This window comes from Euwallacea fornicatus, chromosome 37, assembly GCF_040115645.1.
Source record: "Euwallacea fornicatus isolate EFF26 chromosome 37, ASM4011564v1, whole genome shotgun sequence".
NCBI classification, from domain to species: domain Eukaryota; kingdom Metazoa; phylum Arthropoda; class Insecta; order Coleoptera; family Curculionidae; genus Euwallacea; species Euwallacea fornicatus.
Genome location: NC_089577.1, coordinates 705,638 through 732,695, shown reverse-complemented (window position 1 = coordinate 732,695; position 27,058 = coordinate 705,638). Strand labels below are relative to the sequence as shown.

Genomic DNA, 27,058 nt, shown 5'->3' with positions numbered 1-27,058 from the left:
GCTGCGACCCTCATATGGTCTTAAGCGACCTTAAAGATTGTTTTTCTTGCAAAAAACTTGATTTCGTAATTGTTTCCGGCAATGCTGCAAATGAAACTGACAGTGACAGTGGAACGGCAACTTTTTCAATGGTGGAGTGTTGATTTTCGTGTGCTAAAGTTTGGTTTGATGTTGTGCGAAAATGTGGGTTTTCCTCAAAAAACTGAGCCTGAGCTGTAGGAGTTTCATCGTGACCAACCATGACCGAAAGAACTGAGGAGTAAGTATTGCTTCAAGCCTGCAAAGTCGCCCTGAAACCGAGCGGGTGCAACACCCTTTTCTGGGGGTTGCTGTCGCCTTGACCAGCCTATTATGGCCCTTTTCCGCCCTTCATACTCGTCTTTTGATTCCCAGTGAATGAAATCATCTGCGTTGCAACATCCCCGCTTTAAAAAGCTCCAATTTCAAGCCAATAGTTCGGTCCACCTAAGACATAGCCAACACGGTCCGTTTCCGTCCTGTAAACACCGGAAACCGGGCTTAATTGGGTGTTAATTGTTTATTTTAAGTGGTCATACAGGCTGGTTAACCGATCCGGTGTGCGTTCTATTTCAGGCTGTATGCTAGTTTGATTCATGTAAAACGTTCGGCGTTTAATCAATGAAATACCCATTCATGACTTTCTTGATTTAGACCTGAATAAAAATACCCACTCGGCCCTCACCTTGCCGCTAATTTGGTTGTCTCCGGCGGCGCCTACGCTCTCACTTATAGGGAATTTAATTCATATTTTTAATACTTCATTGCAGAGAAAGGATCCCTATATGCCAATTTTGCTTTTATCTAACCACAGTATTTTTAAGAAGATTTTTCAGTTATTGCCTCTGTATTGTCAAGTTTCTGAAGGTAAAATGATTAAGTCTGAATGTGGCTTGTCTTAGAGGAAAGGCAAAGAAGATGCAACATTTCAAGCAGTACAGTGGAGGTTATGATTTTTATCAATGAGATGATTTAGCTTTCTGCATGCAGTTTTACCTGGTTCTCTGTATCATCTTGTATCCCCAGATTGCCTCTTCAGGCAATTATTTGAAAATTTAAAACAGGTTGACTTGCCAGCTTTAAAACAATATCTAGTTAAATCTCAACACGACTCTCAGTGTCTTTAGTTTTGAGCCTTCTAATTAGCCTGTCACATTATTAGGTTTTTTTGATTTTGACAAGCTTTTTCTTTGCAAAATTAAAAAGTAAATTAATGTAATGTCTGTAAATGCGGCAATAGCATAAAGTTCTTGTTAAGTAAGAAATAATGGGTCATCACTGGTTTGTAACCTTGCTTCAATATGGAAACCCAACAACTCTTTGATAAACTTGGAAATAAGACGTAATATTTTGAAACTGTCTTTAACTTCCTGGTCTTGTCATTCGTACCCATTAGGAGACCATAGCTGTTATCAACAAATTAACCATAACTCGATGATTTACTGTAACTCCACAATAAAGTAAATTTTGAACTAATGCACTGCCACTCCTCTAATATTCATAGAAAAATAGAGAAAGTGCGTGGAAAAAATGTTCTTAATGACTTTTAGTTAAAGGGTTAGTGGTGAATTTTCGCACACTCAAGTAGTTTAGGAATACCTCAAAGCGTGTTAAAAGGCGGTTAAATTGCATTGAATATATGTATATACTAAAACACTTCAGTGGTATCTACCTCTGATTTTAGTCCAAAAAGTAGCGTACGCCTCTGTTTTTTAGGTTGTCAAATTAACGGTTTTTTTTTAACTTTAACACAGACGTAACGTAATTTTTTATTACCATTCTCCTTTGCAACCCCTTATGGGTAATCATTCTTGAATTCCTTTCATTAAGTCGGGCTTTTCGGGGTCACCCTATGCACTTGATTGAGCAATCAAATGTTATATTCAAATGCCTTAAATTCTGTATCGAATGGTGGATGAGCCGTTGCACCCTCGCGCGATCAATACAACGGAGCATGGCAACATTGGCAACCCCCGTTTATCGATATTCCGAAGAGGGTACAGATTCCTCGGGTTTGCACGTTTAGATAACGATTTTGCATAAGGTAGTATAAAGCGGAAAAATGTGCTTCAGGTCATCGCAGTCGCTTCAATTATTACTCTTTTACCTCCCTTCGTAAGGGGAGATATTTATATGCCCCGTCAACCTATAACGCCCCTCTCCCATTCATGAGCATTCATTGACCCAATTTCTTTCCATTAAGTAATTTCAAAGGCTAATAAATAATAAAGAGGTGCCCGGGCTATAGTTTTGAATTGAGATCATGTGACTGGATATGCAACATGGCGGCAACTTTCTTTGTTGGGTTAAGTGCACGAATGGTTGACGGGTGTCAAATCTGATGACACTTACAAGATGGCGTTGACGTTTTCTTTGGGTTATGTAAGGGTATAACGGATAGTAATGACAGTTTATTAGTCGGAGTCGTATTTGTGTGTATGCTTTTGAACGAGTCTGATTTATAGACCAAATTTTCAATATTATGGCGTCCTAAATATTTCTTAGGTTATATTCTATTATGCAAACGATAGTTGATGGTCTTGGAGAATCTGTTATGCCTTAAGAATTCAGTTGGAATGAATCTCGTTTGTGGAAAAAATGCAGTTGGCGTTTTGAAGATATTTTCGTAAATTATGCACGGGTTTAAGTGACAGGTTACGGGCGTTTTACCAGTCAAAATCGTTCTCTTGGCGCCTTAACATTCTTTTAATTTGATTTTTTTTTAGAATATTAGCGTGTATAATTGAAAGTATGCAATTGACAGTAGTGACAGCGCATCGGTCATTACTGTCAACTACAAATCGTTATGTTAGAACGTTTGTTACGCTTTGGGAATCAATTTGGAATTAGCATAATTTTCAATTCATGATTAAATCGCTAGTGACAGTTTTCTATTAAGTCGTGTGCTCTGAACTAGAGCTGCTGGGTCATGACAGTTCTCCAATCGCAGTCAATTTTATTTTTTCACTCTTTTGTACGTCTCGCTATTGCGGTTGATAATAAACTAAGAAGCGTCTTGTCAGTCAAAATCGCCATTTTGGAAAACCCCAATGGGTTGGGAGTTTATTTGTAATGTTTCGTTTAATGGTATAGTTTTTAAGATGGCAGGAACTGACAGTTGACAGGAGTCTCATCTGTCAAAAACGTCATCTTTGAAAGTCCAGCTATAGCTTGAGAAATGATTTAACGCAATAATAAACACACGCGTTTTAGGTGACTTGAATCTGATTATCTTTAAGGAAACAAACAAACGCACTCTGACTCCCCTCGCACCCCGCTGATTGTTGTTGAAATTTTCCCCATTACTGATCGCTCTCTAGTATCTAAATTTAGTCTTGCATCGTCCTGGTCGACCTACATTCCCCCCCTCGAATGAGGTTGATGCCCTCTAGCGAGGCCATTCATACGCAAAAGTAGGTCAGTATGCCCCCTCCCCTCTCTCGCCCGTGGTAGGGAGGCTGAAATCGGATAGAGCTTTACCTGACGCGTAAAAAATTCGAAGCTCCAAGCTGGCCCTGCAAGGTGAGCCCTTAAGCTCTAACCAGCCAGAAAATAACCGTGGCAGATTGAAATTTAAATTGCATTTTGAATTGGCAGGTTTTCGCTATTTTTAGAGCGCGCCGCTACCGGATTGGCGGGCCATAGGCGAATCTAGTTCAGGTTTGGATTAGAGAGGGGCTCAGTGTGACGTCAGCAATTTAAAGTAGGCCATCCTGGGAGGGGGGGGGGTGCATTTGACCTATTGCAGAGGTCTGTGCCCCGAAGAAGAGAAGGGTCATCAAAAAGCATTTCGGAGTTTTTATTTGTTCGTTGAATTTCACCCCCCCTCTCTCTCTCTCTCTCTCTCTCTCTTGACCCCCCCCCCCTCCCTTATTCACCCCTTCCAACGGCAATTTCCCAATCCAGTCTTCTCGTGCAACAAACAGCTCAAGAGGGGCGAGCTCTCCCTCCTCGTCCCCCGCACCATTGCTGGTCTTCGATTCATGAACGGTCCCCATTCATGGCGGAGCCAGCGATTCACTTCCCCATCGACTTAACCTAAAAATAGCTGGTGACCTTATTTTCTGGCTCGCCCGGTATTAGCCTGACCCAGTTCCTCATAGCCGCAGAGGGTATCACCCTTTGGGGGAGAGTCATTCATAGGCCGAAGTAGGTTAGATGCGCATTGCGACGTTGCCGCCTCCACCTCGACCTATAGGCGTTGTTGTTTCATTAATGAAACTGTGATGAATCGATAGGGGAGAGAGTTCGGGCTTGTAAACAAAGGTTTGCTTTTCCATTCAACCGATGTTCGAGAGAGACGTGGAAACATGTTCAATCACGTCGGAAGGTGTCGGGGTACATGAGCAACCTCTCAGGAATCGAATTAATTTTTCAGAAACTCCCGAAGCGCTTACATCCATAGAAACACCCTTTATCGGCCAAATCAATCTCTCCCGAAGGGTCCGAACCTCTTACATGAGCAGCGCCATTCATATTTCCCCCTGTACATTGATAAAAATCAAGAATAAGAGTCAACTGCAAAACCAGAATGAAAACGTCAATAAACGAGGACCACGTGGCCGGGTGGACGTCGGAGAGGGTGGGGATGACGTCACGAGAGTTCGGCACCATGAGGGAGTTTTGCGAGCGTTTGATTTGTGCCGTTAACATCGGGCAATTAGGAAAGATGTTGGGTTGCATGGTAACGCCCTGGGGTACGCAGTGTTTCTCATGGGAGAGTGGTACCGCGCTGGAAACGTTTCTTACAACGGGGCACTCGAGAGGTTAACGATTTGGTCGTTTTTCGAGGTGTAAACTGTCGCGTTCTTAGTGGCGATGAAGACGCGATAGGTGCCTTAAAGGTCAGCCTCGAGGCTTTTACCGCGGGCTAAATATAGCCCCTAATTTACGCTCAGAGGAGTGCAAACTTGCACTTATCGCGCGTCCTTGATTGCCGCCCACCATGGCAAAAATTTGCGTACCTACGGGCGTCAAAGCGACGTCATTCAAGACCCCTTAGGCTCGAAAAGATTAAAGGGTTCGGATGACGTGCGTCGCACCTAAGGGCTGTCCGTCCACCCTCGTTGAAACAAAGAGCCCGTCGAGGAATCGAATTATCCGCGGTATGAAGCTCCGCTTATTGAAGAGCTGATAAAATGGAAAAGAGCATGCGACTAATTAGCCGTGTCAGAGTTGCCATTTTAATTGTCACAATATCGTCACAACCCCTCCAAGGCTTGGGCTGACGTCAAGGATGGGGAATACGCGACAATATTGACAAAAATCGACACCCACCTGACGTAGGGGCGACTACCTCCATTTCCGAATATTCGGTCTCGATAGGTCTGCATTGCATGGAACACTTCAGAGCGTTATTTCGTAGTCTGCGATAGTTTTCTACAAAACGCTGATGGGGCTCCTTTACATGAAAATAATCAGAGTTGGTTGCCGCGTCTCAGAGGCAACTTCACTCGCACACAACTAGGCGGTGATAGTTCTCCATTGATTTGCGACAATTTTCCATTAATCTCCCGAGTCCTCATTGATCTTTAGCGGTGTCGTCATATTGCTCTAGGTTGTGGCTCTCATCTAGTTTGATGGAACAAACGTGCGTTTTGCGATGGTTCTCAATTAAATAACGAAACTGCCAACTGGTCGGAAACGGCGTTCCATCCGCTCCCTCCTCCCTTGAACATCCTTTGTTAGCTTTTCATTAAGTGGCGATAGTCTCCATGACAATTACTAGGACGTGGAACGTCTCCAGGACGCATTTACGTGTGTCGTTCACCCGCTCTTCCACCCTTTCGGTTTCTGGTAGCAAACAGGTTCGTCGTGATGGTTGTGCGTTTGGTTGAGAAAATGACGCCGCTGCCAACCCTCATCTTCAAATGCACCTCCAATTCGGTTTGAGCGAACACATCCCCCGAGCATCAAACGTTACGTTTAAGGACCCCCCCCCCCTTCCCCCCTCCCCCATTCATTTATCCCATTGTTAAATCTTTTCCTGAAAGCATCCTCATTTCCCCCGATTGTTCAATGAAATTGCTTGCATCGGCCATAAACCTTCAACAAAAACCGAATTTTCCCGCAACCCGTTCACTGAACCCAGCATTACCCAGTTACCTAAATCCACCCCTTCCCTTCCCTTCCCTAATTCCTCCCTGGACTTCATCCCTCCCCCAGACGACGCTGGCCTATGGGGGGCACATCACCGATGACGTCAATGAGTGCTCCCCTAAAGATCGTCACCGATTCCAACGTGCACTCCGCTTTTAGTTCGTTGGCGAAAGCGTTCGCGTGAGGTCGTCCGAAAGTCAAGGGGACCGTGTCCGGTTGGTGCGGAGGCGCGATTTTCCTTTGTTTTCGGGTTCGATGGACAGCGGTGGTTCTATGCTGTCCCAGCTCTGAGGGTGATCTAGGGTTCTCGCGGGGGGAGGCGGTTTCGGAGTCGTGCGGAGGGTTTGATAATCTTGTAAGTTGGAGGAACAAGACTCTTCGTCTGACTCCGATCCAGTGCCGGAGGAAGCGATGAAAATTCAGACGAATGTACAAACACACGGACCGGTTTAGTAAGTCACAATAACTCAATTATCGGTGAATCTTGTAGCTGAGTAGACTTGGGAAGTATTAAAACCCAAGTGGGAGATATCTGATCGAAGTGTCTAGCGCGGGACCCCGAAATTGTAGAAAAACTTGAAACTTAAGTCTAAGACAAATTTCGCGATTCTCTAAATATTGGGATGAGAGTGCTCTAATAGGAAACGTTGTCTCTCGACTACGGGAAGCTCTGGTAATTTTGCTGTGAAGCTTTTTTCAAGTACGAAGCCTTCTCTCATCATCAACCAGCCAAGAAACTGTCTGCTTAAGCATAGCAAAGTGAGATACTTAGGTCCATCTGAAGCTCTGGATGAACTCAATACTTTGGCCTCGACCTATTCTCTACATGATTAGGAGTTTTTTTTTTAAATAATGAATTTTTTTGAAAAATATGAATTTCCCACGGGGCTTTAGTGTGCTTCAGAAATTCACGCTCACTTCGTGATCCCCTAAAATTTAAGTGTCCTCGCCAAACATACATTTGGGTCTCCCTAGAAAAATGCAGGTGATCTCCTGACACTGAAGGTCAAGCCCTTAGGTTTTCCTAGGAAGACCTAGGTGGTCTTCTTTGAGTCGTTTCGAGATTTGGGAATCCCGCGTAATTTTTTGAGCTCAGTATTTCTCAGGCTCAGCGTTTTCCACGGAAATTCGGGCATTATCCTCAAATATTGTTGTTCTTTAGAAACTGGAGTATTTCCTCAAAAAAGATAAGTTTTCTCCAAAGTTTTAGTGATTTTTCGAAGCTCAGGTGCCCCAGATGTTTGACGGAGGTGTAGGTGCTCTAAGGCATAGATATTCTTAAGAAATATGAGCGTTCACCAAAGATTTTGGGGAGTTTCCGAAACTTAGGTTTCTCAAGCGTTTTTGGGTTTTCAACTAAACCCAGGTCTTTGCAAAAGACCCCCATCCAAACCTGCCGCCACTCGAGGCTCCTGAGAGAAACCTAAATGTTCTCCTCGATTTTGGTTGTTCTTCCGGAGGTTTCTATTTCCTCTCGAAGGCTCATTTGCGGGGGCAACTCGGCCATTCTCCAAAATGCAAAGGGTCTTTTCTAATCGTGAAAAATTTGGATGTTCCCTCGGAACTTAGACGCCACTCACGCACCCTTCCCCTTAAAACATCCAGTTCTTTCGGGAACTATCAGCTTAAGCTTGTCTCTCATTTTTAGTGGCAATTACTTGGTGCGCGTGCGCGCTCAGGTAATGTCCAGAGACGACTCCTCGGGTGGCTGGGTGCCACTGGGCGGCGGCGGCCTCAGTGACGTGTCAGTTCGCAGGCGCCCGAGGGCGCAAGGTGCCGGTCCCCCTGACAAACCGAAGCACGACTACCTCATATACGGCAAGCGCATCAGCGATAATTCGGTAAGATGAACTTCTGTCACTTGTCAATGTTAATGTCAAAATCGCGATAAATCATTAGGAACTTCGCTAGTCCGCTTCATTTTTCAAATTTACTGCTTGCAGTCATGCCTGCCACGTTTTTATGGACGACTGTTGTTCTTTCCTCAGGTGGTGCTCAGTTGCACGATAAAAAAGGACTTCGAATACAACAAGGTGATGCCGACGTTCCACCATTGGCGGACCGGTTCAAAGCGGTTCGGCTTGACGTTCCAGGCGGCGGCGGATGCGCGCGCCTTCGATAAGGGCGTACGAACGGCCGTTGAGGACCTGCTGGACGGTAAGTGGCGTTCCAACGCTCTTAATTCGGTCGTCAACCTTGTCGACGCCATTTTCGCCCTGGTAAATGATCTTATTTGCTCCATCTGTCTTTTTTCATTGCTTTCCTCACTACGGGATTTCTGCACGGTGAGTGGAGATGGCGCCACTGCGGTCTGAGTCTATGATACGTACACGGTCTAACTATTATTTCTTAAGCGGTTCTTCACATGATATGAGTCATTTCACTTTGTTCGAGCGAAAACAATGATCGGGTTCCCGGAATTGGCACGTTCCCAGGATTATTAAGACCGTGACGCATCCGCTTAATAAACGCCTCAATTTGTGCGTTCTAATTACAATTAAGGTGGTTACACACTGCACACAATGAGACGTTGCATGGCTTGTTGTTGCGCTATTTATGCGAAAACATTTTCTCTTTGGATCGTTAATATACGCAATTGTTGGTTCACGCAGGTATCACAAACACTTCGCCCTCAATGCCTCTGCCGAAATTTCCTCAAGAAGCGGACGATGACGTGTTCATGGTGAGTATCACACTCTTTCCTCTATATCACTCCTTTTCTCTCGCGCACTCACGTCTTCCTGGTTTCAGACGTTGGATTTGCCTCGCGACCCAAAAGATTCGCGCAGCAGTACCGACTCGAATAGCAGCGGTAAAAGCGGTACCGCAGACCCCCTGAAAACCAGCAGGATCACGTATGCGGGACGCGAGAAACCCGCAGAACCACCCAGACAACCTGTGTTCGAACCACCCAAAGGTACCCAATGGTGAACCCTTAATCGACGAATGAAAATTGACAAAAACTCTTAAAGGGGCCTCGGAGTACGTCCAATTGCAGCCGAGGCACGAGTACCTCTACCTGGAAAACCCGCTCAGCCAGCAGCCGCCACTGCCGCCCACGTGGGAGTCACCAACGGCGCTTAAGAAAGCGTCGCCGCCCCCACCGCCCCAACCGCTCTCTGAAGTGTTCAAGCCCATCAAACGGCCGCAGCATTTCATTTGCCGGCACTGCAACGAGGTAAGCACTTTTCATATGTGATGTCAAAAAGCCATTCTTGTCAAAAGAGTCAAATTATTCACATTTTCAGCCTTTCACCCGAGACCAAAATAAACGGGGTTCCTGTAAATACGCGCCTGACACTGTGCGATCGATCGTTCATTGGATCTCCTGTCTGCCCCTCGTCAACTGTTCGATGTACCACTGCGCAGCCGACTCCGAGGGCGACTTTCAGCGGAACTCTTGCAGGTCAGTAGCACCGCACAGTGACTTTCTTTGTTCTTTTTTTCTCACCCAAAAAAAATGTTCATTTTAGATGTCAAGGCGAGGATGAGCCATCGGACGTGTGCGCGCGCCGCTGGGTTGGGCTCACCCTTCTCTCCGTCATTGTACCCTGCATATGGCTTTACCCGCCGCTGAAGTTGTGCCACAGCTGTGGTATCCGATGCGGCGCATGGGGGGGCAAACACAAAGCTACCACCGACGGCGCATGACCGTGGGAGAGCGAACTCAGCACCGAATTTAGTTTCGTTTAAATGCCCACGAGCGACTGTAGGCGGGGGAAGAATGCATCACTGCCAATTATTTGACAGTGATAACGTCAGTCTCGGGTTTTAGTTCAATTAGACCAAAGCATGCGTGGTTGACATTGACCTGTAACTGCCATTAATTTCGTTTTAATTTTACCTTTAAGTTTGATACGGTTCTTTTGTTTAGATCGTTTTTATTTTACTTGAAGGTTTAGTTGTTTTTAGACGTCTTTTTGTGGTCTAATTTGACTGAACTAGGTCTTAAATAGCTGGGTAACAAGATAGCCAGTAAGAAGCGCTGCAAATCAACTGCCATAGACTCCCTCTGACGAATTAACTCGGCACTAATGACAAAATGATTGATATGGTATTTCGTCACGTGTCAGAGTGACGCTCGAGGGCATTTTGTCACGCTTGATGCGCATTTCTTTGGATTTACCCAGCAACTCTTATGAAACTACTATAAGATGCTTATTGATTTAGGTCACGTGGAAGCTTTGACAAACGCAATTAATTTATTTTTTGCTCTTAATTTTATCTTTTGTTTAACAAACGTCTGTGATTTTAATGTTAAGATTTTATACGATAGTTACGTTCGGTTTGATGGCGTTTGCGCTAACATGTTTTTTATGTTGTCCAGTTATTGACAAGTGACAGACGTCAAAAACTTCTTAATAATTATTAAGTTTCGTTGCACTTCGCGTCGCTTAACACCTCCGCCGCTCTAGTTAAAAACAAAGTAATAATAATCGTGTGTATTAAGTGAGAGTGTCCAATAATAAACACTACATTTTAGTGCTCAACTCGTAGTGTTGTAGGTTGTGACCGCTAGAGGGACTATACTGTGACGTCGTCGGAACGAAGTGTCATTGCCTAGACAAGGGACGTTTCGCTAAAAAATGACATTTCGTCCTGTGTGATAGCTTCCACACGAGATTGCAAACCCGTGGTACTGCCAAACAAAAACTATAGGAAAAAGGGTACTGTTTATATTCAAAATTGTAAATATTCTTTTATTTCGGCGTATAGTACTGACAATACTTGCTTACGCGGTGCCAGTCAAAGGGTGTTTTTGGTTCGAGAAATTCTCAAAAACAAAATGGCGACTGATGAACCGAGAGCACTCTCCGAGGAGAGATTCACGATATCATAGGATTAAAACTGACTAATGTTTTATATCATAGATCTGTACTGACGAGAGATTGTATATAATTTAACGTAATAGGGTTAAGGGACAAATCTGGCGCGGCAGACTAAGCTTTGCCCTTGCGTTTAATCGTTAATTTCGGCAAATGTACAAATATTCTTAATTCCGTACTTCCTGTTATAGACTTTCCTGTCTTTGGACTTGGAGGGTTGAACTCGACTGGCGCTCAAAAAGAACTAATTCAAAAATTCTTGAATATGCTCTTTGGGACGTCCTGTATTTACTATGTTTTTTAAAGCAATATTTGTTTCATGCTTTTACAGCGCCAAAAATCGATCGAAATCGAGAAATTCTGTGTTGAAAAAAAAAACACCAAAAACTTAAAAAAATGTCTGTGTTCTTCGATTGCGGAGGGATCGGCTCCGGCTTTTCTAAAAATAGTTAATCGTGGAAGTTCCATTTTTTTGCACGTAAAACTTATACAAGAGAAAAGGGAAAATTAGAACTGTCAGATATATTATGTAATAATAAATGTTAACTTGTAATTTCAGATTTGTAAATATGAATAAATGTTTAATACGAAAGTACTTTTACTGTGCCCCTACATGGACCATTTTGTAAATTGATGTTTTCTTTATCATTGTCCAGAAATAGTAAAATGTCATTAAATCCGTAAAACGTAAATCGTTTGCTGACATTCTGTTAACCCGATTTTGGCCAAAATTTTGTAAAACACGTATCAGGAGATACCAGATTTAAAATGATTCAATTAGAAAACCAAAGACGTTGAGGAGAAACATCATCCATTATATAAAAAATTTACTCTTTATACAAATGAAACTAAAATGCATTGAGGAATGTTCTTATTATACTCTTCTGAAGCCGAAATACTGAATTTGCATTACAAAATCGTTTAAAATTAAAATCTAGAAATTAGACTAAAATAATAAAGTTAAATATTCCATAAAACTTAGATTTTCTGCGGTAATAAAAATATACAAAAAGTACCTATAAACATTATAAAATTCAACAACAAAATGCCTCTGACTAGCCGGCTCTAGTACCGAGCTTTTTCAGCACTTTCACGCCCTGCTCCTCGTATTCTTTCCGAGACATCCAGAACTCGTCTCGGTCCTTCATCACTTCCGCCAACACAGCCCCACCTAGTACAACATACAAAAAACGCATAAAAGTCTCACTTAATCCATAAAAATTAATTCCTCACCTATAAACACCATATCCTTACGCCTAGGGGGGTCTTCAATGCGAATCTTAAACTTAGTCAACTTCTCAGTGTCGTTTTTCAGCACCCGCTCCAAGTAGAGCTGCTTAATTTCTCTTTCTAACCTAGAGGGAAGACCTGGGTACATTGTGGAACCCCCGGAGAGGACGATGTGTTTGTAGAGTTCGGGTCTCATGTCAATGTCGGCGGCCTAAAATTGGCATAATGCAAAAAAAAAGACGGGAAACAGAAAATGTAATTGTTACTTGAATGGTGTTAAAAATCAACTCTGCAATGCCTTGTCCTTCAACATTGATTAAATGAGGCTGAAACAATGCTTCTGGAGCCTCGAACCTCTCTCCTCCCACTTTAATAACTCGTCCATCTGGTAGAATATAGGGCTCTACCAAAACTGTAGTCTCTAAAGCCAGTCTTTGCTCAGTTTCAATGTCATAACCTATATAACACAGCTTCTCCTTCATCATTCTGACCTGAAGATTTGGCTTTTGAGGTTTTTAAAACCAAGAAACAAAGAAACTTTACCGTTTCAAAATCAGCAGATTGGTTAAATGCATAACCTCTAAGTAGAAGCAATTTAATGAGGTATCGAGTGATGTCGCGTCCGGCAATGTCAAGACGTCTGGTAAGATGCGGCAAAGCATATTCTTCGTAGACTGGGCAAATGTGGGTTACTCCATCACCCGAGTCCACGACTACCCCAGAAAGAAGACCCTGTTGTAAGAAGTCATACGTTCAGAAGAAAATTTCATTTAGGTGAAAAATTGCTGACTTGCGCATATAGTGTCAGAACAGCTTGAATTGCAACATAAGCTCCAGCAAAACCATATTTTTCAAACATGACCTGAATCATCTTCTCACGGTTTTTTGTGGGGTTCATAGGCGGTTCAGTCAAAAGAATCTAATAACAAAAGAAAAAAACAACTGATATTTGGGGCTACTCCCAATTTTGTCTTTTTTTAACCTTTGTGTTTTTAGGGTCCAAATTCATTTTTTGTGGCCCAAATGTGTAGTCCCAGACATGACACATATCCTCCCAGTTGCGTACTATCCCATTCTCCATAGGATAATTAACTTCTAGCAGTGATCTTAGAGCTGATGCTTCGTCACCTACCATAAGGTCCTGAAAACAAGCTCAATAATATGTATTATGGGGACTCACTGAATGGGACTTTCCATGCTGCAGGGAATGTTACATTGGAAATGGGGATGTGAATAACAAAAATGAACACATTCAATCTGGTGGTGTTGTTAATTATTACATATTAGCTCTTACTTACAGGAAGGGTGCTTGCAACTTCCTGCAGGCATGTAAATGAGAAATACTATAGGTGTTAGGTAAAGGCACCTTTAAGTGCGTTAAGGTTAAAACTACTGAACAAAAGGCAGCGTTCATAACAAGCAAATTGGAAAAATCTAAACATTTAGCAGCAAATCAACGAGAAACTTACATCCACATGAAGATCCTAGAAAAAGTCACTTCCCTTGTTTAATATATTTTGACGCTTTATATGGCAAATCAAAGATAGTCAAGAGAACACATACCTTAACTTCAATATCTCCTATCTTATTCACAGCCCTAATTATAGGCCTCCCTACCATTGACGGAAAGATATGGGCTGGAAAGTTAGACCCTGCATAGCCACATTTGACAAACTAAAATTAAAGCATTGTGGTCTTAAAGTACTAGCCCTCATTCACAGGGGGTGATAGCAGGCCTCAGAGAGCTCATCTGAGTCATTGGTCCAGCCTACTTACGCCGGTTCCGTTGTCACAAACAATCACATTCCTGCCCTCACAGTCCATTTTTGCCATTGAGCCCATTATGCACTTCACATTTAACTAAATAACGAATAAGGATTCCAGGTATTTGCACGAGAATAAGGGGGTTTTATCTTAAAAAAAAGCGTTTTAAATTGTTGTTATTTAAAGTAAAATAAAACCACACCTAGATGACGTTTAGTAATCGTTAAGGGGACGTTTTTTGGCATTGACATGTTTTAATTTTGTTCTTGTCTGCATTAAGTGTTAGAAGAAGAGAGCAATATGAGAAGAAATCTAAGAAATTTGAGGACCATAAGATGGCGCCACGTTGAAAAATTATTGAGGCAATATCGATCCCTGTTTATCTCACAGTCGTAGATAAAGACAGTACTTAGTAGTTTCAGCGATAGAATAATGACCGATAGATGTTTAACAGTGTGGTTTAGGGTCAATTTTTAAGTCATTTGTGTTAGATCGCTTGGCCCTTTAATTTATATATTTTCTCCTATTTCTCACACATTTAATTAACAATTGCACAATGAGTGCCTGGAGAGCTGCCGGACTAAAGTAAGCACCGTTTTCTTTTAATTTTAAACCTAAAAAAGCAGCAATGTTGTGGTCCATTTTAGGTTACATAAGACTGTAAAATCAGAGCTGATCGAGTTTTTGACTATTTCAGGCCTTGTTTAAATAGCTTCACGCGGAGCACATTTTGAGCTTTAATAGAGGTAGTAGTATTAGCCCTAGAAAGGCAAAAACCCTCGCCTCAATTAGACTGAAAAAAGAGCCACTGTTCCTCATGACATCATGTCTGTGAACTCAGTCTCAAATCGTTATGTTGAAAGGGTTTATTTCTGCATGATTTTATACATAAATAATCCCTTTAGCAGTATTAATACTCAAATTTGCTCTTTAATTTATTATGAAACAAAGTTCTAAAGAAGCCCTAGATATAACAATTGTAACTTGACAAATTTGTTTTTGTTTCAGCTACATTAACTACTCCAACATTGCCGCCAAGGTGCTCAGACAGGCCTTAAAGGCTGACCTCAGAGCTGATGCTGCAAAACGGAACGATTCCCACATTAAAGTGACCAAATGGCAAGATGGAAAGCCCATAAGTAAGTGGTGATATCTAATTTATTAATCAAAAACTTATGGTTGATTTGATAAGTGCCATTAATGTTTGACACTTGTTATGATATAGCTGAAAAGAATTTTCTAAGGAATTTGAGAGGGCAATAATTATTTATTTACTTTATGTATTGCAGATGTTAGGGAGTAAAGCAATAATTGCTGTAAGTTGACAGGGTTTTTTTGCCATTTTTGATCCACATTACCCATTTGAAGTGTGCATATCTACTTAATAATGTGGTTTACCAGTAACAATCTTTTACCAATTTTTGTTAAATCATTAACCTTCCCATTTTGAGCTGATAAACCCATCCAACATGACCACAACTAAAGTTTTATGTTTGACGTTTTATCCCATTATGTCAGTTTTGACACTGGCAATTAACATACTCATCTTAGTCTAATGATTCTGCCTGGCAAACGTTCTTCAGTTTTCTTTTCTCATTGCAGAAACCACAGAGTACTAGTCACCAGCAGCATGATCTAGAAGTTAATATCATTTTTTAAGTTCCAATAATTATGTAAGTTGAAGATGTCTGAACAGTAAATAGAGACTTTGTTAGAATATTTCCGGTTTTATTTTTGTTAACGTAGAAACTCATTGCATAAAAAAATTTCCCACTCCCGAGACGTCACTTTTAACAAGTAATCAAAATCTATAAGTTCGTACTTGTCAACTGGAAGTTGTTTTTGGAGAGCCATTGTTCTGTAGCAAATGCTCCTTTGGATCTGTCAAAACTTTGGGGCCATCTCCAACTCTTGTGTGGATAATGTACTTCAACATCCCCCTATTGTAAGGGCTTAAATGCAAGGCTTTAATTATGTCCTTAAAAAAAAAAAGAAAAAAGTGAGCTACGTCAATCATCCGTAAGAGAAAAAATAGCTGAGTATAAGTACCATATCGAAAAATATATCGTTAATAAGGTAAATATGATTTTCTGAATGGAGAATTAGCTGCGTCAAACTTTACAATCGGGCAACTTCCGACAGGAATCGGTTCACGGCAGTCCTTACCTCATCGCAAGGTTTATCGAATGATTGCGCCAGTCCTCTGTAATACGCATTGCGGTCAACTGCCTCGGATTTGGGAAAAACATAATTTACAAGACTTATAAAATCCTCAACTTCCGAATCGAGCAAGTAAATGCAGGCGTTCGGACCTGCGTCGAAAGTATACGCCGCCTGCAATAATATGACTTGTCACTTTAAAATTGCGTATGACGCCTGTCACCAAACTCACCTTATTAGCCTTCTTGTACTCGTTGAAACTGTGCACTAAATCGATAATCGCCTGTGACGTGTCGTTCATGTAAACACAGGGAGGAAAAGTGTCTAAACACACCGCGTGCATTTGATTCGAATCTCTCATAGTTAAGTCTGCAAAACTCTCAAAATTTCTAGTTAAGATAGCCGCCGTAATGGCTTCCACTCTAAGCGGCACCACCGCATCTGCGCGCTGTTTAATCAACGTAGAGGTCTCCACTGTACGCTTCATTCCTGACGTGGAGCTGTACTTTTTGCGGCTGTCATTCACCACGAGAATGACGAGTCGCATTTCCGGCCAGTGAGTGGCTGGCGCGATTTGCCTTGCAATTGAATCTGCGCCGGTAGGTAATGCACCTTTGTGCCATACTACCTGATAGAATTTTACACATTTCCTTCTGAGACGCAACGTTGTCAGTGCTGTTCTTACCCATCCGCCGTATATGCTTCGGCAAGCACTGCCCGAGCCTTGCCTGGCGATATCGGAGATTTCCCCGGTAATTTCATAGAACTGCGCAAGCGCATAGACTAGACATGCGTATCCGGCAGCGGAAGACGCCAAACCTGCCGCAGTTGGAAAATTGTTTTCAGAACAAATCGAAATTTTCCAGTTGAAGTGAGGAAGATTCGGACTGCATCGTTGTTTGACTATGGAAAAAAGTAAAAAATTGTGAAAATTCAAGATTGCCGATGGGAATAACGGTACAGTAGATGTCGAGCGGTGGCCATTTTGAATAAACTCGGCACGTTAACATTAGTTAACACTTACCGATTTTCAAGCATTTTTTTAACCTGGGGTTGTCAAAACTCTGTTCTTTCCCATTCAACCAAAAGGTGTCGCCAGCGAACGATGGGGAGCCCATTACTGTTGTTTTGGTGCACATCTGGAAAAGCAACGTTGCATAAGTATTGTGACAGAAACTTATTTCTGGAGAAGTTCATTTAAAGCTCATCCTGTATATTTTAAAATCTAATAAATTCAAATAACCACTGGAAAACATCGAAAAACGCATCTTCGTTGACCTTTATGGCATCTTGACCTGAACTTGAAAGCGCCTTAAGGATCTATACAATTCCATATTACAACAGAATTGCAATGAAACGAAGCTCGTGTTGTCGTTTACATAATTAATTCAACAACTTATGTCTGAACACCAAGATAAGACATCACACTTATTCTGTTATAAGTGGAATTTGGTTACAATGACAGGGAGTATCTCCAAAATGATTAAACAGGATAAATGGTGAATTTTAGAAAAAAGCAATTCGCCATTTTGTAGTGTTAATGAATGACAGTTAATTCAATATATCATCTTGACACGAGTTTGTAAAACTGTTGCAACCACACGCATTAAGGTGATCAACCCGTTACCTGACCTACTGTTAATGTCAATTTAGGTGTCCCTTGGATTGGTTGCTATTGTAAAGAGTTTGACAACATCTTGTGGCTTTTAGAATTCCATTAGAAGGTTCCAAAAGATCCAATCACTTGCCCTTGTTTTTAACATTTTGTTGCGATACTTCCATAATTGTTTCTAACGAAATTCCGTCATTCTACTTACTACGTCAGTACTAAGGCTGGCACTGACTGAGTCATTAATGGGCAGAATGAGGTCCTCGTCTCTTTTCCCCCCTAAACCCCAGAAAAAAATCACTTTAAAGTGTAATTGCCCAAGTCGCGTGAGGATTACTTACAGTACTTAATCACAGCAATATTTACTGGGGCCACACAGGTAACAATTTTCATGTTGCAGACCGTGGGACAACAGCAGTAGTTTAAAGAAAAGGTGTTTATCAGGAGCCCGGAAACTGTCGCGACCTACTCAAGACAAGTATTAGTTCATAATGAGCCACTTAACGGTAAAAACTTTTTAAGATCCTTTATATATCCAAATCGAGTTTATGTTTACGTTTCGTGACACAACCTCACTTATCAACAAAGTGACAGACGAGTAAACTCGCAGAGTTGCCAAACTTAGTCAGTTACCTTTACGGTAAGCGTGACGTCACTGCCTAAATGACGTGTGAACTCTCATATTGGGGACTTAGAAAATATCACCGAAATTAGGAATATACAACTTTTAAGAAAATTTAGGACTTTTGTCGGGTTTTTAAACGCGAAAATCAAACATACAAAATGACTTAAAATAAGTTTATTGAAACAAAATGGTAACTAACGCTTCTTCCACGTAAACTTCTTCCTGGCTCCCGCTTGCCCCGGCTTCTTTCGTTCCCTCGTTCTCACATCGAAAGACAATAACCCCGCTGCAATCATCAAGCAAACAACTGTCAAACTTGTTGACTAAAAAGTCAATTAAAAATCGGTGGTGACGTAGAATGTCGGGTTAGTGTATACCAAAAGAGTCAAGGATCATTGACATTTATGTCACATATTACTCGTTTGATTATTGAAGTTAAGGAAAAATTAAAAAAAACCTCCAGGCAAATTGAATACAACTTGCCTGTTTTGGGCTAATATTTACGAACCTAATCTCATTTTCTCAACAGTTTCTTCGTCAACAAAGCTCTTGAGACCCCAGGATATCCCCCATCGTATGGCCCCCGCTTGTCCCGATGGGCCGCCCCCCTCAACCTCAGCCTCCAAGTCGACTTTATTTAGCATGTTCGAGAAAATTAAAGGAAAAAGTACCTAGAACATTTGAAATATGGCAACAAACACAAAAAAAATCGGTTTGCAATTGAGGTTTCGCGTGGGGGGTAACAAGGAATTAAAAATGCAGCTTTATTAATACCTCAGAAGTAAGTTTATATCCATAGCTCTACACAATTCCTAAATAATCATACCGTAAACTTACCTATATCCATTTTTTTGGAAATATGACCTTGACAACGTCAAGGACAAAACTATCACTGTTTTAATATGATGACAACTTTGACAGGTGTCAATGAAACTACCAATTAAGTCCCTAGATTTGAGGTTAATACCAAAACGCATAAGTGGTTAAAGACTATTTTAGGTTAGTTCAAATACTACCGCGAAATCGAAATCTCCCTATAAAATCAAAACCATTCACAACTTCTAAAACTCCCTAATATCACATTATTATTATTAAACGAACACTGTCGCATAGACCTTGTTGAAGGATTCCCTATGTCCACTGTACTGTTTTCACAAGCCGTTGACGAGTTACAACTGATTAGGTTTTAACATGCATTTCAGCTGAACCTCCTTCATTCCTTCACACAAGAATCACAGACAATCTAAATACTTTCTACCAGAAAGCGAAAACTAACTGGAATTGCTGTTCTTCACTGAATTCTTCCTGCGAGCATATTGCTCCAGCAGCTTCATGTTTTTGATAAGCAGCAACCGCAAATCGCGCACTTCCTTACTCAGACTGTCTATCATGTCCGCGTTTCTGTCCACCTTGTTGTGAAGGGGTGTGATGGACGCTGAATCACTGAAGTCGTACAGGCCGCTCAAGTCCTCCATAACGTTGTTGTTATTCATCTTATTGGAGCTCTGACTCGAAGTGCCGGTACTGTACATGCTTCCTTTTTTGGCAATTTCATACGCGGCCTCCAAGATGTCTTTGGGGAGTCGTTTCTCCCCTGGATTCAAAGGTTTAACGTTCAAAACCACTCTATAAGCTTTGGGAGAAACTAATGCGGTCCAATGGAGGAGATTCAGCACTGTCTGAGGGAGATAGCCATTGAAGAGTGCCAGCTCTATGTAGGAGATTAGCTTGGTTTGTCTGACTAGTTTGGAAAGACCTGCGGTTTTCTGCAGGCCTTGGATGTCGTGGACAGCAATGCCCACCAGGAGGTTCATGAGGATTACAGTAACGAAGAGTAGAAACATTATGTACGTGACTTGAGCGCTGATTTCCAGGAGAAAAGGCGGGTCCTCGGGATCGTCGTCTACTAGAAGGTCCAGGCTGAGTTCCCCGGTCATCATCACCATAACGGTGATCAGGCCGATGAACGGATTGGCGAAGGTGGAGGAGTCGGGAAAAATCACGCAGAAGCTAATTGTGAACCCGATGAGTAGACAAGAATAGGCCAAAAGGAGCTTAGCGAACTCTTTTTGAACTCTAGTGTACATGGCCACGTAAGGACCAAAAACCGGCAATTGCCCAATCATCAGCATTAAATTAGTCCACCCGAAGAGCACCGCAAAAGCTCCCACGTGATTCTGCCACGTGTAGGTCCTCCCGGTATAAACAAATGAGATGACGAAAACGCTGATGATCACTGCCCACTCAATGATGTTTTCTGGGTGGGACAAATACTGCCGCACCGAGGGGTAACCGGTGATACCATAGACTTTACGCAAAATCTCGCACCCGGTAATACCAACCAAAACAAACCACTGCATTTCAATCACAAACGGGTTGTTGCGTAGCATATGCCCCATCATCGACTTCTTCTCACAGAGCTCAATTACGTCATTCAAATCCTTGCCGTGATTGTAACAATTGTGCGCCAGCGCAGTCAACACATACAACGACAAGCTTAACACAAAGATGAAGCAAAAGAACATGCGCGCAATGTAGTACTTCCTGATTTTCTCCCATTTTAAATACAAAAAAGCAGAGCATAGAGGATGCAATAAAATCTCCTTCTGACCCTCATCTACAAAAGTGTTAAGGAAACTTATCTCCCGGGGGTGGCAGTGTTGCAAGATACTGCGGAAATCCAGTTTTAGTTCCACCTCGCGATTGGAAGACTCGGGGTGGCGGTGCAACGTGATGGCCTGGTCCAGTTTCTGGCGCACCATTACCAAAGAAGCGGGTGTCTTACGGATTATAATGCCTAAGGCAGTGTTCCCATACTTGGATTTAGCGGTGATGTCAGCGCCGTGGTAGAGGAGCTTCTCTACGCATTGCGAGAGCTCATTAAGGGCAGCCATATGCAAGGGAGTGTAGCCGAATTGGTCTTTGGCGTTTACGTCCGCTTTGTGACTGAAAAAAATCGAACAAGTTTTAGGACGAATAAATAGGGGGAGGGAGGAAGATGGAGGACCCAGAATTCATGAAGGTCGGTTAGAGAAAAACACTTACCGAACGAGAACCTCGATAATGTCATAAGATCGGGCCGATTTACCGACTGCCGCGTGCAACGAAATGCGCTTGTCACAATCAGGAATATTCGGGTCCGCTCTGCCCTTGACGAGCAACAGCTCGACACTGTCGTAGGATTGCGCACGCGCCCCCAAATGTAAAGGAGTCTGCAGACTGAAAACAGCCAGAGAAAAATGTTGAATTTAATGTTACATAGAGGAAACAAAGTAAAAAATGAAACAACAAACAAACTTTCACAAATGACATTCCTTACCGGTAGTTTCGGACGTTAACCTCTGCCTCTTTGTCCAATAAGATGTCGATGCATTCAGCATTGCCGCCCTCAGCGGCCAAATGCAGCGGCGTCTGCTCTTTTTCTTTGGTACGCGCATTGACGTTGACACCTTTCGTTTCTAACATGATACGTAGACACTGGGCGTGGCCCAATTCAGCCGCTAGATGGATGGGCGACATGCCAGAAAACTCCACTTCGCCCACGTCGGCTCCTAAATGCAATTTTGCATCAAAAAAACTTGCAAAAAAAAAACACTTTGTAGACTTTCTACAGACCTTCAACGGTGAAGAGTCTGACGCAGGCGACTGCATTCGCCCTCACTGCGCAGTGTAAAGCGCTCTCATTGCAGTGACTGGGACTGTTGGTACGTGCTTGTACTCGCGCTCCATTGTTTAACAGGATCATGGCCGTCTCAGGACTATCACCGAATGCTGCACAGTGCAACGGGCTGTACCACTTGTAAAGGGCGTTCACGTCGCTGCCTTGCGCCAAGAGGAACTGTGTGCCGGGGATACAGCTACTGAACGCTGTTAGGTGCAGGGCGCTGAGCCCTTGATTCGGCTCGTAGTACCTTCGTCAAGTATTCACGGTTAGTATATTTTTAGCTTTTATTTGATGGTGGCATTACTTGAGCTGAGCCCCGAGCTTGAGAAGGCCGTCCAGGAGATCCCAGCGCTTGAGAAAGGCGGCCCACAGGAAGCAGATGCTGATCTCGAATTTGTTGGCACCTCTAAAAGACTCTTCGAGATTGTCTAAGGTTATACGTTTGTTCTCGATATCGTCGAAGTAATGGTGCCTGCCCGATGAAGCTTTCATATGCTCAATAAGATTGCTCCTTATAGTGTCGTGACAAATCTGGACGGACAAATCATGCGTAGGGACCTCCTCGTAGCTCTCATAATACGGATTATGTATATGATCCGCCGGAGGGCTGGGCCCACACTCCATGTACTCATAGTCGAACTCATCTGAGGGGTATTGCTCCTCTAACACCGCTAATGGATCTTGGTGATTTGATCTATTATCATCATTATTAACTTCCTAGATTAATAGATTAATATGTAATCTCCCACCTCTTCCATCTGGGCACAGTGGCATTGGTCTGATTCATGTACAGCGGATGGCTCTCTGGCTCAGCATGCGCACTAACTGACCGACCCAATTTCCGCAAGCTGGCATGCCGGTCCTCGAAGCCCAGATTATCCATTCTGATAGTTTGACTGCGCTCATCTGAGGAAGAAACCATTTACCTGCAAAAACCGCCACCCTGTGGTTAGTTGTCAGTACCGACAGATTTATTTGTTATTGTTTATGTTCTATAGAGCCTCTGGATTTCACAATAAGAGCCCAATGTTTAGTTCCTTTATTAGAGGGGTTTAGAGTTAATCTTAAACCTGAATTATTAAGTTTATTGCTCGGATTATTTGCTGAATGAGACGTTTTATTGCCAGTCGGTTGGGATGTATATGGTGCCATAAGATCAAATTAGAAGCAGAGTTTTTGACCCGTTTCAGAGAGGAAAACAACGGCTCAAATTCTACAATTTACAAATCCAGTAACAAACTATCTATTGCCACGGGAACAATTAATTTATAGTAAAAAATAAAGAATTCTTTTAATAGGCTGTTTTGTGTTTCACTAAATCAAATATCAATTCTACAATTTATTGACCTTTGAAACAAATAAACGAATAATGATATATACAAGATAATTAGAGATCTATACCTCTTCAACTTCTCGCCACTCACTTAAAAAGGACAAAACTTACTCAAAATTGAATCTCCAACACTCATTAAAAACGCGCTCAATACATGGCACTCGCAAATGGATTAAGCAATGCAAATTTCTGCGTAAACCTTCACGCCAATGTGTCGTACGTTATACAATTCTTCCAGATTAACGTGATTACAATTGTTAATCTCTTGTGAAGATTAGCTTTGGCAAATATTTATACTTTGTAATTTGAAAAATGCCATTTTATACGTGTTGTAGAAGAGAGCTTAAAAATTGGTAGGTACCAATTGCGGCCGCGGTAATTTGGTACTAACCTTTAAACCTGAAAAAAGAGGATTGTCTAAAGCTTTGTTGGACAATCTATAATTTGTTTAATTGAACGGAATTTAATGAGTGGTTGTAAATCCGCAAAAAAAGGTCCGAGAACCACGAAAATCACTAAGTGATATACACATTTACCATCGAGAAACTGAATTTTTTTTGTAACGGTACTTTAACGTCATTTTTACTTCTCATCGCGACAATAATTGATTCTAATCAGAGGCAACGCGTCCTTACCAGACACCACTGGCAACATCCGAAGGCAGAAGAAACCTCAGAAACAAGTTCAACTATATAATTTATGTCGCATTAGGTCAGGCGGTCAGTAAGCTAAACGCATCAAAGTGCAATCGGCACAAGTAGGAGACGCTTAATTCGGCCTCAATAGGACATCTATTTAGAAGATTGCGCGTTTTTGGGTCTTTTTTTTGGGAAGGCCTCCACGATGACCGGATCTGCACTCTATTGACTTTTTTAATTTAAGCGAATTTCCGCGAAGTTTAACCGTATTGTTTTGATGCTTTCCCACAAAGCACATGGGAGACAGCTGAATTGGAATGCTTTTGTGTTGTTTATACGGCTTGATGGTTGGTTTAATTGTGGGAATTCAAGCCAAAAAAATATTTGCCAAAGCTTTAGATTCACGACTAAACGGAACCAGATAAATGTTCAACATAAAAAAAAACAAAATTCCATTTAATTGTTTCAATGGCCATAAATTCGATTATCCAATCAGTCGCCATCATATGCCGCGTAGGCCATAAGGCTATTAATAATTGACGTTTACGTCACAAAAACACATCCTGTCACAAATGCCCAAAAAAACCCCATGAAACATTACCTAAAAATTCGCTTTTCGGCGCACAAAACCCGGGAAATTGACCATCACAATCGCACCACTCTGGGAGTCGGTCTCGGAGAACGGAAAACTAAACAATCGGACTGCGAATAATCGCGAAAATAAATTGAAAAATTGCCGTTTAAAAGACGTTTCAAATCGCCATTGTGTATCGGGGCATTTAGTAGATAAATGCTTAATCTGACGGTGTTGCCGAAACTAATCTCAAACTACCAATCGACGCGAGGAAAATCCTTTAAACTCAAGATTAAAATTAAATAGTGGCAAAATAATATTAGTATAAATTTGTCACATAATATCGAATATATGACCACGTGGCTTTTTCTTGACTTTAGACGGCATATTTGTTAAAAAACAAGATGACCTATGTGATGCAAAACTACTTACCATCCGAGTGAATACAAAGAAATTGCCTTGGCAGTCACAATCCTGCAAAGTACCTTATTCAAAATACTCCTTTACTAATTATTTATTCAACTTACTTGTCACATAACTGAGCAACCACGCTGGTGAAATCAATTTCTTACAAATACCCAAAAAACCTCAATTGCCAACCAACAAAATAGAAACAACAAAGTTTTTACTAACCTGCTCCCTTTGTTGGATACCTTCAAAGTAATTTATATCTTTCCCATTAATGCTAATACATCCTGTTCCTGGCAACTTCAAGGTAACATTGCCAATGGCCCTTTTGCGGCGACACTCTTTAATAGACAACAAATAACCATAAAAAATTTTGCCCCAATTGTAAAATTACCATAAACTGTAACAAACTCCCGACCATCCTCTCCCACTTGTGGCTTAATAGTTATGGAACTTTTTGACTGATTCACCAAAGGTTTTCGATACTCCAAGATAAAGTCTTTATATTTGTATGAATAGGGCAAACTCAGCAGTCTCTCCATTAGATTAACAAAACTATCATGTTCTTTGTCTAATAAAGGTTCCACTAGTTTTAACTCAAGTGCCTGTTTGTCCATCCACTGAGACCCAGATAAATCCCTGGAATGTTCTCCAATTTTCAAGTAATCTTCTTTTTAATATATAAGCAGCCACTTACAGTATTAAATTGGGATCTGGAACTAACTGTTTCTTGTTCATACTATCCTCAAATTTATATAAATCATTAATATGTTGAACTCCAGTCTGGAAAGATGGCCATTAGGAAATATATTTGATAAGACCAAGATAAACTCACATGTAAAAGCTGATAAAAATTAGGCCTGCCAGTGTAAAATAAGAAGTGATAAGGTCTTCCAGTTTGATCAAATTCAGCAGCTTTCCGTTGTGGGAAAACATCCTCTGGAGGCTTCATTAGAGGTCTGGCTTTTTTTTGATATAAACCACTTGGAAACAGGTATTGAATGGCATTCTAAATTAAATTTTTAGTGCTTAGAAATAAAGGAAAATAATTGTTCCTTTTCACAAGCATTTTGAAAAGAACTGAAATACAAGACTTACATCAACATCTTCCTGCGTAAAGGCCTCAATGTTCTCCCCCATCATGTTAGCCAAATGTCGTTTCCCAATTTCAAATTCATACTTTTGAGTCTTCATGAATTCATCATGTGTTTGAGCTCGTTCCAAGTAGGCTTTCATAGCTTTACTTATGGTGCCTTTTGACTCCACTTGATTGCTTGAAGTGGGGCTGTTTTGTCCATCTAAACTGTTCGATAGTCTAGGACCATCTGATAAAAGGCGGGCCTAGAATGAGTATTAGAATCAAACATTTCTGATATTTTTGAGTAGGTTTTGATGTTTTGAGAGTTATAAATAAGATTTATTTTGAGATTCAGGAAGGAAGGAAACCTACGGATTTTAGAGGATCCTTGAGGATGTGCAGCCGCCGCAACATTGCAGTGTTTTTGATATTATATATACGTCCAGGACAATTTTTAGTGGATTTAAATTGATTAATTTAAATAAGAAAATCGAGAAAATTATAATAAAACCTGCAAAAATCAAAAATGTATTTTAATGAACATCAAACCTTACTTTTTTTAAACAATAAAAGATATCAGAGCTTAAAAATCAAAGAACTATAACTGGCGGTGTGGCAATGTCGCGAATTTTGCCAATTTCTTCATTTAACTAAATTATTTAAATAAACATTACTTGTTACTTCTCAAGAATTGCATGTTGAAATCGAAGACTAAAACATTCATGCACGAAATAGTTACTTAAAAAATAAAACCAGTTTTAATATGGTAAAAGTAGGGTTAGAAACAAGACTGCATTGTTGTCAATTTAATAAAAGCTGCGACCTAAATGGCATTTTCAAGATAATCACAACCTCTCCTTTTCTAGGGCATCAAATAAACAAAATCCACCTAAACCTGAACGGGAATCAACCGCTAAAGAAATGAATGTTCACAGTGGCAACACTGCAACTCGTTTATTTTTGTTGTATTCATAATTTATTTACGTCGAGATATCGACTAAACCAAAACGTCCTTAAAGCCGCAAAATGACT

At 41.4% G+C, this 27,058-nt stretch overlaps 6 protein-coding genes across 16 annotated transcripts; 2 read left to right on the top strand and 4 right to left on the bottom strand.

Moving 5' to 3' along the window:
* The first annotated feature begins 95 nt into the window (after positions 1 to 95).
* On the top strand, positions 96 to 11,535 carry Spred (Sprouty-related protein with EVH-1 domain). 4 transcript variants are annotated; one of them, XM_066300707.1, is made up of 8 exons: positions 96 to 259; positions 7,766 to 7,958; positions 8,106 to 8,274; positions 8,730 to 8,800; positions 8,869 to 9,034; positions 9,090 to 9,295; positions 9,366 to 9,523; positions 9,591 to 11,535. In XM_066300707.1, exons 1-8 carry the CDS (start codon positions 240 to 242, stop codon positions 9,766 to 9,768), a joined length of 1,161 nt encoding a protein of 386 aa, XP_066156804.1. In that variant the 5' UTR covers positions 96 to 239; the 3' UTR covers positions 9,769 to 11,535. The 4 variants fall into 4 exon arrangements, with proteins under 4 accessions (XP_066156804.1, XP_066156806.1, XP_066156805.1 ...); XM_066300709.1 differs by lacking the exon at positions 96 to 259 and adding an exon at positions 6,269 to 6,569 and having other exon boundaries at positions 8,781 to 8,800; XM_066300708.1 differs by lacking the exon at positions 96 to 259 and adding an exon at positions 6,269 to 6,569 and having other exon boundaries at positions 8,778 to 8,800.
* Positions 11,536 to 11,799: 264 nt separating this feature from the next.
* Arp2 (Actin-related protein 2) lies at positions 11,800 to 14,176 on the bottom strand. 5 transcript variants are annotated; one of them, XM_066300700.1, is made up of 10 exons: positions 13,950 to 14,176; positions 13,737 to 13,847; positions 13,643 to 13,657; positions 13,472 to 13,492; positions 13,156 to 13,314; positions 12,964 to 13,092; positions 12,717 to 12,905; positions 12,440 to 12,664; positions 12,177 to 12,384; positions 11,800 to 12,114 (listed from the first exon to the last, which is right to left on the bottom strand). In XM_066300700.1, exons 1-10 carry the CDS (start codon positions 14,013 to 14,015, stop codon positions 11,999 to 12,001), a joined length of 1,239 nt encoding a protein of 412 aa, XP_066156797.1. In that variant the 5' UTR covers positions 14,016 to 14,176; the 3' UTR covers positions 11,800 to 11,998. The 5 variants fall into 5 exon arrangements, with proteins under 5 accessions (XP_066156797.1, XP_066156801.1, XP_066156799.1 ...); XM_066300704.1 differs by lacking the exon at positions 13,472 to 13,492 and having other exon boundaries at positions 13,950 to 14,175; XM_066300702.1 differs by lacking the exon at positions 13,643 to 13,657 and having other exon boundaries at positions 13,950 to 14,175.
* Positions 14,177 to 14,361: 185 nt separating this feature from the next.
* On the top strand, positions 14,362 to 15,656 carry sun (stunted). 2 transcript variants are annotated; one of them, XM_066300729.1, is made up of 4 exons: positions 14,362 to 14,522; positions 14,946 to 15,076; positions 15,227 to 15,253; positions 15,540 to 15,656. In XM_066300729.1, the coding sequence occupies exons 1-3, from the start codon at positions 14,494 to 14,496 to the stop codon at positions 15,238 to 15,240; spliced, it is 174 nt and encodes a 57-aa protein (XP_066156826.1). In that variant the 5' UTR covers positions 14,362 to 14,493; the 3' UTR covers positions 15,241 to 15,253; positions 15,540 to 15,656. The 2 variants fall into 2 exon arrangements, with proteins under 2 accessions (XP_066156826.1, XP_066156825.1); XM_066300728.1 differs by lacking the exon at positions 15,227 to 15,253.
* On the bottom strand, positions 15,645 to 18,607 carry Mvd (mevalonate diphosphate decarboxylase). Of its 3 annotated transcripts, XM_066300711.1 has the most exons (8): positions 18,531 to 18,607; positions 18,048 to 18,171; positions 17,915 to 17,985; positions 17,122 to 17,236; positions 16,783 to 17,000; positions 16,330 to 16,725; positions 16,104 to 16,271; positions 15,645 to 15,915 (listed from the first exon to the last, which is right to left on the bottom strand). In XM_066300711.1, the coding sequence occupies exons 2-8, from the start codon at positions 18,097 to 18,099 to the stop codon at positions 15,763 to 15,765; spliced, it is 1,173 nt and encodes a 390-aa protein (XP_066156808.1). In that variant the 5' UTR covers positions 18,100 to 18,171; positions 18,531 to 18,607; the 3' UTR covers positions 15,645 to 15,762. The 3 variants fall into 3 exon arrangements, with proteins under 3 accessions (XP_066156808.1, XP_066156807.1, XP_066156809.1); XM_066300710.1 differs by lacking the exon at positions 18,531 to 18,607 and having other exon boundaries at positions 18,048 to 18,356; XM_066300712.1 differs by lacking the exons at positions 17,915 to 17,985; positions 18,048 to 18,171; positions 18,531 to 18,607 and adding an exon at positions 17,409 to 17,598.
* On the bottom strand, positions 18,491 to 26,753 carry mRpS9 (mitochondrial ribosomal protein S9). The gene is made up of 8 exons (XM_066300713.1): positions 26,399 to 26,753; positions 26,047 to 26,289; positions 25,784 to 25,957; positions 25,646 to 25,731; positions 25,343 to 25,587; positions 25,174 to 25,289; positions 18,840 to 19,002; positions 18,491 to 18,617 (listed from the first exon to the last, which is right to left on the bottom strand). Exons 1-8 carry the CDS (start codon positions 26,438 to 26,440, stop codon positions 18,526 to 18,528), a joined length of 1,161 nt encoding a protein of 386 aa, XP_066156810.1. The 5' UTR covers positions 26,441 to 26,753; the 3' UTR covers positions 18,491 to 18,525.
* wtrw (water witch) lies at positions 19,367 to 24,796 on the bottom strand. Its single transcript, XM_066300685.1, has 7 exons — positions 24,568 to 24,796; positions 22,745 to 22,921; positions 22,300 to 22,689; positions 21,947 to 22,242; positions 21,651 to 21,882; positions 21,377 to 21,550; positions 19,367 to 21,277 (listed from the first exon to the last, which is right to left on the bottom strand). The coding sequence occupies exons 2-7, from the start codon at positions 22,915 to 22,917 to the stop codon at positions 19,603 to 19,605; spliced, it is 2,940 nt and encodes a 979-aa protein (XP_066156782.1). The 5' UTR covers positions 22,918 to 22,921; positions 24,568 to 24,796; the 3' UTR covers positions 19,367 to 19,602.
* Positions 26,754 to 27,058: the final 305 nt, after the last annotated feature.